Genomic DNA, 10,090 nt, shown 5'->3' with positions numbered 1-10,090 from the left:
CATTAACTAAACCAGTCCATCTACCGTGATTAACTAAACCAGTCCATCTACCGTCATTAACTAAACCAGTCCATCTACCGTGATTAACTAAACCAGTCCATCTACCGTGATTAACTAAACCAGTCCATCTACCGTCATTAACCAGACAGCGTCCTGACTCCGGTTTCATGCCGTCAAGTAGAAACTTTGTTTTGCGGTGAAAGTAGAACATGTCTGTCGGGTTGTCTTTAGCCTGGAGAGCTAAACTAGCTAGCTATCTTCTCTAGACATGTTAGTTAGATGGGGGCTTGATTGCTCTGAAATTATATCAGGTTTCTTTCACAGTTGTATTGCAAGGCGGCATATATTAAATGCTTGTACTGTACGTGTACGTGATGTATTGCATGTTGTTGGAACGAGTTACTGTTATCATACATTGACATGGGCCACCTTGACAGCCAGGCATCTGACTTATAATTAAAACGACTACAGGTGTCACCCCAGATCCGTAGCTCTGCCTGTTTGTTTTGTTAAAGATTAGATCTTCAAAGCAATTGACAGTCTTTCCTAAATATCCTCTAAAACCGACTCCGATATATTGATCACCGATATATCGTGCATCCCCCCACTAGTGCTCTGAGGTGCTTCAGATGTAAATAAAGTTCCTTGAATTCTGTTTTCATTTCATTGTTGAGGAAGTGTTGGTTGACATATTTGCCGTTGTCTCCCTCTGCAGAGACGGTGCTACGCAGCCCGGAGGAGTGAGGCCCTGACTGAGCCCTATATCAGTCTCAAGAAACCCTCGGGAGCCCCCCTCCCTCCCCAGAGCGTCCAGGTAGGCTCCCCCCTCCCTCCCTAGAGCGTCCAGGTAGGCTCCTCCCTCCCTCCCCAGAGCGTCCAGGTAGGCTCCTCCCTCCCTCCCCAGAGCGTCCAAATAGGCTCCTCCCTCCCTCCCCAGAGCGTCCAGGTAGGCTCCTCCCTCCCCAGAGCGTCCAGGTAGGCTCCCCCCTCCCTCCCCAGAGCGTCCAGGTAGGCTCCTCCCTCCCTCCCTAGAGCGTCCAAATAGGCTCCTCCCTCCCTCCCCAGAGCGTCCAGGTAGGCTCCCCCCTCCCTCCCTAGAGCGTCCAGGTAGGTTACCCCCTCCCTCCCCAGAGCGTCCAGGTAGGCTCCTCCCTCCTTCCCTAGAGCGTCCAGGTAGGCTCCTCCCTCCTTCCCTAGAGCGTACAGGTAGGCTCCTCCCTCCTTCCCTAGAGCGTCCAGGTAGGCTCCTCCCTCCCTCCCTAGAGCGTCCAGGTAGGCTCCTCCCTCCCTCCCCAGAGCGTCCAGGTAGGCTCCTCCCTCCTTCCCTAGAGCGTCCAGGTAGGCTCCTCCCTCCCTCCCCAGAGCGTCCAGGTAGGCTCCTCCCTCCCTCCCTAGAGCGTCCAGGTAGGCTCCTCCCTCCCTCCCCAGAGCGTCCAGGTAGGCTCCTCCCTCCCTCCCTAGAGCGTCCAGGTAGGCTCCTCCCTCCCTCCCCAGAGCGTCCAGGTAGGCTCCCCCCTCCCTCCCCAGAGCGTCCAGGTAGGCTCCTCCCTCCCTCCCCAGAGCGTCCAGGTAGGCTCCTCCCTCCCTCCCCAGAGCGTCCAGGTAGGCTCCTCCCTAACTAGAGCGTCCAGGTAGGCTCTGCCTGGTCTCACAGGGTTAGGACTGGCTCTTCCCCATTTGTCCACACATCCGCCATTTTTGACACGACCGTATTCACTATCTGAGAAACGTGCACCTTTTTGTCTCAAAGACGACAAGACCCCTAAGAGTCTCTCATGCCACCATATAAACATGGCCTCCGAGTAGTCGCGAGGTAGAGCACCGTCTGTTCCTGAAGTCTTTTCTTCTTTCTTTTGCGTGACCTCCAGGTGACCAGGCTGCCAAACGGTCTTGTGATCGCGTCGCTGGAGACCTACTCTCCCGTGTCCAGCGTGGGCGTGTTTGTGAAGGCCGGCAGTCGCTATGAGGGCCCGGAGAACCAGGGGGTCAGCCACGTGCTGCGGTTGGCCGCCAACCTGGTGAGTAAAACTCGCCGTTAACGACTTCAAATACCGCCCACTGGAATCAATCAACGACCGTTGGCCTCTACAGCTATTAGTTACATTTCTGTACGGGCTATTTTTTCTGACTGAAGGTGTGTGTCTTTAAACGGTGCTTGAGAAATGTTACATCAACTAAAATATGGAATTTTACGATCCCAACAAGCTTGTCTAGTCTCTCTCTCTGTTTAAAGGACAATGCTCGTTTTTGACAACCTGGACCTTATTTACTGCATATTATAAGACGTTTGACTCACTGAGATAAACTTTGGTGTAATTCGGAGGCATGTAGAAGAAATTTAAAATCCAGCGCGACTGGACTCCAAACGTCTCATTTCCAAACGCCATCATGTCCCCACTGCGCCGCTGACCGCTGACATAGGAGCTTTGTGTCGGGTGAATGAACGTCGCTGTTCTTTTACAGACCACTAGGGGCGCGACTGCGTTCAGGATCTGTCGCGGTGTGGAGGCTGTGGGAGGCAGTCTGAGGTCAGTCTACACCCTCCTTCCCCTCCGCACACACTCTCCCCCGACATCGCTGCGGAAACTTCTAGAAACGAACGTGTATCCTCATTTCACAGCTTCACCTAACAGTGTCACCACGCCTCTGTGTCCGCAGTGTGACGTCATCGAGGGAGACCTTGGTTTACTCCGTGGAGTGCTTGAGAGACCACTTGTGAGTGCCCTGTTATTGCATTGTTCCCCAGGTATTATACAGGCCCCGTAAATTCGACTACATGGTATGAAGGGTCTAGGATGGTCATGATGACCCAGATATAGTTGGGGAAAAAGGGTCGTACTACTCCGCACTATCTACTATACATGCATTACCCTGCTCTAGGGGTCGAGCTGAGGGGTCAGGGGGCAATCGGACCCTTTCACTGTGTAAGCTAGATTGAGAACGGTGTAGGTTTCACCTGCCGACGTGTGTTTGAGTTGAGTTCACGTCCCCTTTAGGTCATGTTTATGCCTCAACTACAGGGGCGGCTGTAGCTCAGTTGGTAGAGCGGGTCATTCAATGATCGAAGGTCAGTGGTTCGAATCCCAGACTGTCCACATGTCGAAGTGTCCTTGAGCAAGACACCTAACCCCAAATTGCTCCCAATGAGCAGGTTAGCACCTTGCATGGCAGCTACCGCCATTGGTGTGTGAATGTGTGTGAATGGGTGAATGAGAGGTCATTGTAAAGCGCTTTGAGTGCCACTAAGGTGGAAAAGCGCTATATAAGTGCAGTCCATTTACCATTTACCATTCAACTATTTTGAAAGTCTAGACTGTCGTTTTGACTGTATCCTTTATTGTGTGTGTGTGTGTGTGTGCGTGTGCGTGCGTGTGCGTGTGTGTGCGTGTGCGTGTGTGTGTGTGTGTGCGTGTGCGTGTGCGTGTGCGTGTGCGTGCGCGTGCGTGTGCGTGTGTGTGTGTGTGTGTGCGTGTGTGTGTGTGTGTGTGTGTGTTGTCTCCCTCCCCTCAGGGACTCTGTGATGGAGTACCTGGTGAATGTGACCACAGCGCCAGAGTTCCGGCCGTGGGAGGTGGCCGACCTCACGTCCAGGGTGAAGATAGACAAGGCCCTAGCCCAGCAGTGTGCTCAGATAGGTCAGCTCTAGGTTATAGGTCAACCCCGTATAGACGAGGCCCAACAGCGTGCGCAGAAGGGTCAACTTCAGACCTCCCTCACCTGCTGAGCAGAAAGGTTTTGCATGGCTGGTGTGTGTTTGACCTGTCGGAGCAAAAATGACTGAAGTACATGACTTGGAAATCCACTGATTGTATCAGTATAAACTTAAGCACTAAACCACGAGAGGCCGTGTGTTATAGTGATTTTATAACAGCTAGGGGGCGTTATTGAGTGCCTAAAACCCCCCTAGCTGTTATAAAATCACTATAACACACGGCCTCGAGTGGTTTATTGGTTTTTACAACAGTTACTACATCTATGAGTGTAAAATAAACACACAGCAATATAAAATATTAAGATTTATTCAAAACGAAGCATCATTCCCTCAATTCCGCCGAGCAAAATAGTTCCCCTAACAAAAGGGTTGCCAAGCAACAACAACAACTACAATGCATTGGATCAAATGGGAGGCGCGTTAATACTGAAAATGGAATGATATGCAGTCCCAGGTGTGTGTTACAAAGTATTTTAACACGGCTTCCAGCCAATCAGAATCAAGAACCAGAACTAACCGTTGTATAATAGTGTGATATAACAACATAGCGTTCGAGCAGATTTCTAGTCAAGAGGTTCACAGCTTCCTGTGGCCTGTTTGTCTCCTCACACTGTTTGACAGGATGTGTGTGTGTGTTCACTTCCTTCTCTGCAGGTGTAATTGAGAAGCTCCATGAAGCGGCGTATAAGAACGCCCTGTCCAACTCCCTGTACTGTCCGGACCACATGGTCGGACGTGTCACTAGTGAACAGGTACGGCTCTAGTGGGCTCTAGCCAGGGCTGGGTTTAAAAAATCCATTCATTGATTCTGAATCGATTCTGAATCAAATGATTCTGAATCGATTCATGAATCCCAAAATCGATCTTTTATTTAACGAATGAATGAATAAATGAAGGAATGAATAGTTCATTAATTCATTCAATGATTCATTCATTCATTTTTGGAAATCGGTATCGATACCCAGCCCTAGTATTGATGTGTTGCATAACTTGGCAGTCATGTAAATAAGGTTACAGCAAAACAAAAAAAAAAGGTTTTAGTAACACTAACTGAATCTATATTGAATCGAATCGTGATAATCGATTCTGAACCTTGTGAATCGGAATCGAATCGATTCTTGAAATTCGACTCGATACCCAGCCCTAATGCCACCGCCTCCTCTCTCACCTTGCTCTCCTCTCGCTCCTTCTTCCCCTCAGCTGCAGTCCTTCGTGGAGAACCATTTCACCAGCGCCAGGATGGCCCTGGTAGGACTAGGTGAGCCTGTCCTCCTGTCTGTCTGTCCTCCTGTCTCTGTCTGTCCGTCTGTCTGTCTGTCTGTCTGGTCGGCGCCATTATCCAAGGTGACCCTGACCTCTACTCTCACACCTCACCCCGCAGGCGGCCGGACTTAATAGGGCCCCATTGGCCGGCTGTCAAATAGGGTCCTCTCGGTTTGGCCGATGTAAACATGTCTCCTCCCCCCGACACATCCCAGCCGTGTGCGTTAGAGTGAGAGAATGTGTGCGGAATATCAAATTTCCTTTGGCCTCTGTCCGAAGATCTAGAGGCGGAGGAATGTGGGTTAGGGGTCAGCAGCACGGTGACGTGTGTATGACACACCAAGCTCGTCCACACAACAGAACTTATCCTCGTATAATGCCCTCTGCGCTGAGTGCAAACTGTATAATGTTTGTGTTTATCAGAGCTCTCTTTTAACAAAAGCGTGTTTAACAAGCGTGCATCGTTTCTGACGTGGCGTCTCTGTGACCCTCGTCCCCAGGGGTCAAACACTCCGTGCTGAGGCAGGTGGGGGAGCACTTCCTGGGCGCTCGCAGCGGGGGCGGAGCCAGCGGCGCCAAGGCTCTGTATCGCGGAGGTGAGATTCGCGCGGCGACGCGTGGGGTCATGTGGAAGGTCGTTGCGCGTGCTCTTATGACGGCTAACCTGTTACGTGTGTGTGTGTGTGTGTGTGTGTGTGTGTAGGTGAACTGCGGATGCAGAACGGCGACGGCCTGGTCCACGCCCTGGTCGCCAGCGAGGTCACGGGTTCGGCGGAGGCCAACGCCTTCACCGTGCTGCAGAGGGTTCTGGGAGCCGGGCCGCGCGTGAAGAGAGGCTCCAACATCACCAGCAAACTGGGCCAGGGCATCGCCAAGGCAACCACACAGCCCTTCGACGTGAGTGGCTAGCGTAGCGTAGCGTAGCGTAGCCTGTTGTCAGAACTACAGTTGATGCATGTCAGATGTTCCTGGTTGGCCTCTTGCTCTATCACATTTAGGTGTGGGCAGACTTAATTCCTGCCTTAACCCTTTTAACCCTGAAAGTACAGTGACAACATTTTGAATATTAATTGGATTTTCCCTATAATTCTAGAAAGCGCAGTTTCTCAGCTTTCAGCAAGTGTTGGAGTGAGGAATTTTTTAGATTTGTTAGATATTTTTTTTAAATTATTAAATATTTGTTAGATATTTTTAAAATGTTGCCGGTGACGTGGTCGTATTAAAAGGGTTAAGGAATAAGACCGTTGGGATTTACGTATGATGTATCTTTAGTTCATGATTAGTCAAAGAGAGCGTTGGTGTCGTCCTACTCTGACTCAACAGATGCATGTTTTAGGGATAAGTCTCATTTATTTATTTATTTAGTCATTCATTTATTATCAGGATGTCGTGATACCGATACCTGGGCTTTGGGATACCTGGGCTTTGGGATACCTGGGCTTTGGGATACCTGGGCTTTGGGATACCTGGGCTTTGGGTATCTGCAATGCCAAATCTTTTTTTTTTTTTACTCTTGAATAATAATTGGTCTACTCTGTACTCAAACTTTATCAGTCTAATCAGATTCGCCGTTTTGAATTATAGTCTGCCTCCTCAACTGGGCATTTTCGTTGATGTTAGAGCTCAATCTGTCTATGGGGAAAAAAATGTTTTTCCTAGTGTTGCACGGTGTATCGATACTAGAAAAGTACCGCGATACTCTGCCGTCAAAAACGGTACAATACTCAAATTTAAAGTACTTTAAGAAAGACCGTGTTTTAATAAGAGCCGTATATATTGAGTTGCGTTGTATATTGAGCAAGCCGTGTTTGTTTGTAGGCTATAGCGCTCTGCCGTACTGCCCAATCAGGAGCAACGGATCTGATCCCGGACCAATCAGATTCAATCCAGACTACGTGAAACAACAACTATGGCAACTGTTCCGCTCAAGACGATTGTGATTGGTTTAAAAGGCGTAAATGAAGTGTGGAGATGGGTCTGGCTATGACCCCCTATGACCCTAACGCTTCTCTGCTTCCTGTCACCTGCAGGCCACAGCCTTCAACGCCTCGTATTCGGACTCCGGCCTGTTTGGCGTCTACATCATCGCCCAGGCGCCCTCCGCAGGAGAGGTAAGAGCACAGCGCTCAGAACACGCCACTTTCCTCACACTCAGTCAAACTTCCTCTAGACCCAAATGCCCCCTCTCTCCACAGGTGATCAAAGCTGCCATCGCTCAGGTGACGGGCGTCGCCCAGGGAGACTTGTCCGAGGCTGACGTCACCCGAGCGAAGTGAGTTCAACAGCGTGGGCAGTGAATGATTTTGTTGGTTTTAGAACCATCAAGCCTGTTCTGATTATTCTGCTGTGGTTACGATACCATTGGGTACCACACGGTGGCTCAGTGGTTAGCACTGACGCCTCACAGCAAGAAGGTCCTGGGTTCGAATCCCGTTGTTCCAGGTCCTTTCTGTGTGGAGTTTGCATGTTCTCCCCGTGCCTGCGTGGGTTCCCTCCGGCTTCCCCCACCATCATAAAGACATGCAACGTATGAATATGAATGAATGTTGGTGGTGGTCGGAGGGGCCGTAGGCGCTGATTGGCAGCCACGCTTCTGTCAGACAGATGTAGCTTAACCACCACCGGTATGACTGTCTGAATGAATACTGGACTCTGTAAAGCGCTCTGGGTATCATGAAGGGCGCTATATAAATCCAACTTGATTGATTGCTCCGACCTGATCACATCACATTCATTAGTGTAATGACCACCTCCTGCGACGGCGTCGCTAACACTGACACCAGGCTGCGTTAGCTCTGATTTGACCTCTGACCTGTGGTGCAGGAGCCAGGTGAAAGCAGAGTACCTGATGTCCATGGAGGGTTGTGACGGGCTGCTGGAGGAGCTTGGGGCCCAGGCCCTGGCCAGCGGGACCTACCAGCCACCGGAGGGCATCGTCCAGGGCATCGATGCCATCACCCACGCCGATGTGGTCAACGTGAGACCCCGTCTAGTTTCTCTCCTCCAGACTCAAATATTACGTTGATTCGCTGCGCTCCACATACTATATTACTGTCCTCCAGATATTACAATAGTCTGAGCCACTTCGCCGCACAAGCTGGTGTTCTGAGGGCATGTCGACGGGTCAAAATTGAAAGAGTGACAGGTCGTAGCAGCAAATGAGAGACGCTAGCCCAGGTTAGATGGGCGGGGCATATCTATATGGGTGGCAACGACTAATTGCAAAAGTCGTTACTGGACACGCCAGGATTACGGCGAAACCAATGAATTGCCAGGATTTGAACACCAGATTTTTGCATTGTGTCCAAGACCCATAGAGATGTGCAGCATGTAGTAGCGTAGTTAGCGTAGCTTAGTGTCCCAGACCCATAGAGAGATCTGCAGCATGTAGTAGCGTAGTTAGCGTAGCTTAGTGTCCCAGACCCATAGAGAGATCTGCAGCATGTAGTAGCGTAGTTAGCGTAGCTTAGTGTCCCAGACCCATAGAGAGATCTGCAGCATGTAGTAGCGTAGTTAGCGTAGCTTAGTGTCCCAGACCCATAGAGAGATCTGCAGCATGTAGTAGCGTAGTTAGCGTAGCTTACGCAGTGAATCAGATAAAGAACTTTCATGGGTCTGGCATTGAGACTAAACGCTGACTAATAGATAATACTGATGGTACTGGTCCACTGTCCACAGTCAACATGAACCACAATGTGTCATCTTTAAACTGTAGGCTACGGTCTCACCCCAGTATGAAGTTGTTGCTCTGATTATGTTGGTATTTGTGTTTATTTTAATAATTCATTTTCACGGTTTCATTCCTTTCAGGCGGCAAAAAAGTTTGTGGAGAGCAAGAAATCCATGGCAGCTAGCGGACAACTCATTAACACACCCTTCATCGACGAGTTATGAAACCAGAATTTAAATACAACAACCACAGACCAACTGGTATTTAACATTTGAATGTGGGCAGGTCATGCCTCGCTGCTTACCGAAGAAAAGGAATCCGATCCCAGAACCTTCCACAGCAACACATAATGCGTTGTTGGTGCCAATCATTTAAAGGTGGTTCTGCAATGAGTGTACACGGGAGCTGGATTAATTGTTTTGTGTTGTTTTTTTGTCCGTTTCACTGTATATCTGATGTAAATTCATTAAAAGATCTATCTACACAATGAATACACTTAGATTATTAGATTTGTTCTAACATAAAAAATGTTTTCTTCCCAAATATACAGTATGACCAGCTGAGCATAACCCCTGTTACATGATGTTGTCCAGCAGGGGGCGTTCAGGACTCGTTATGATGCTGGTTAATTGTCTGCACTTATATAGCGCTTTACAATGAAGGCCTCTCATTCACACACACACACACACACACACACACCAATGGCGGCAGCTGCCATGCAAGGTGCTAGCCTGGTCATTGGGAGCAATCTGGGGTTCAGTGTCTTGCCCAAGGACACTGACATGTCGTCAGGAAGAGTCGGGATTCGACCCTATGATCATTGAATGACTTGCTCTACCTCCTGAGCTGTAATCAAAGGGGCGTTGTGCATAAGAAGGAACTTGGTAGGAGATGCACTTCAAGAAACAGTTAAAACTCGTATGCAGCTGAGAGACGGACAGTCAAAATAATCTTTAAAACCTGGTTGTAAACATGACAGCAAGTCAATTAGGAAAAAAAAGAAAACTTTGCAAACATTTAGAATCGAATTATAATGGGTGAAGAATCATTAATTGGAATAATTAACTAACTAATTAACTAATAATACAATTATTATTATCCCCGTTTCGAAGAGCAACCTGTTGCCCCTGTATACTGGGGATCTCGCGAGACTAGGGCTGCTGTGTGTGGGGGGGGCTTCATGTCAGGGGGGCCGAGCCAGTGAGCTAACCTGGAGGGAGAGCAGCTTCATGTCCAGGGGGGGGCAGGCCAGTGAGCTAACCTGGAGGGAGAGCAGCTTCATGTCCAGGGGGGCCAGGCCAGTGAGCTAGCGTGGAGGGAGAGAAGCCGGCTGCACCATATCAATATTCTTCTTATGTAGTATTTACATTTAGAGGAACGGCGTGAAGCCCCGAACACCGCCCGGCCTCCGTAGGACTGCAGATCTCTAGTTCCAGCGGAGGAGA

The 10,090-nt window shown here is 49.5% G+C and overlaps 1 protein-coding gene across 1 annotated transcript in view; it reads left to right on the top strand.

The window, feature by feature from the left end:
- uqcrc2a (ubiquinol-cytochrome c reductase core protein 2a) overlaps nucleotides 1-9,122 on the top strand; it is an 11,229-nt gene extending 2,107 nt beyond the window's left edge. The window contains exons 2-14 of the mRNA XM_084460959.1: nucleotides 716-814; nucleotides 1,869-2,018; nucleotides 2,464-2,528; nucleotides 2,659-2,715; nucleotides 3,511-3,635; nucleotides 4,367-4,464; nucleotides 4,913-4,970; nucleotides 5,476-5,571; nucleotides 5,679-5,872; nucleotides 7,006-7,086; nucleotides 7,171-7,247; nucleotides 7,799-7,952; nucleotides 8,786-9,122. Of these exons, the coding sequence (XP_084317085.1) occupies nucleotides 716-814; nucleotides 1,869-2,018; nucleotides 2,464-2,528; nucleotides 2,659-2,715; nucleotides 3,511-3,635; nucleotides 4,367-4,464; nucleotides 4,913-4,970; nucleotides 5,476-5,571; nucleotides 5,679-5,872; nucleotides 7,006-7,086; nucleotides 7,171-7,247; nucleotides 7,799-7,952; nucleotides 8,786-8,869 (1,338 nt within the window). The 3' untranslated portion in view covers nucleotides 8,870-9,122. The remainder of the gene's footprint in view (nucleotides 1-715; nucleotides 815-1,868; nucleotides 2,019-2,463; nucleotides 2,529-2,658; nucleotides 2,716-3,510; nucleotides 3,636-4,366; nucleotides 4,465-4,912; nucleotides 4,971-5,475; nucleotides 5,572-5,678; nucleotides 5,873-7,005; nucleotides 7,087-7,170; nucleotides 7,248-7,798; nucleotides 7,953-8,785) is intronic.
- Nucleotides 9,123-10,090: the final 968 nt, after the last annotated feature.

This window comes from Borostomias antarcticus (assembly GCF_949987555.1).
Source record: "Borostomias antarcticus genome assembly, chromosome: 35".
In the NCBI taxonomy this organism is placed as follows: Eukaryota; Metazoa; Chordata; class Actinopteri; order Stomiiformes; family Stomiidae; genus Borostomias; species Borostomias antarcticus.
Note: the sequence above shows the minus strand (reverse complement) of the source record. Positions and strands in the feature narration are given on the sequence as shown.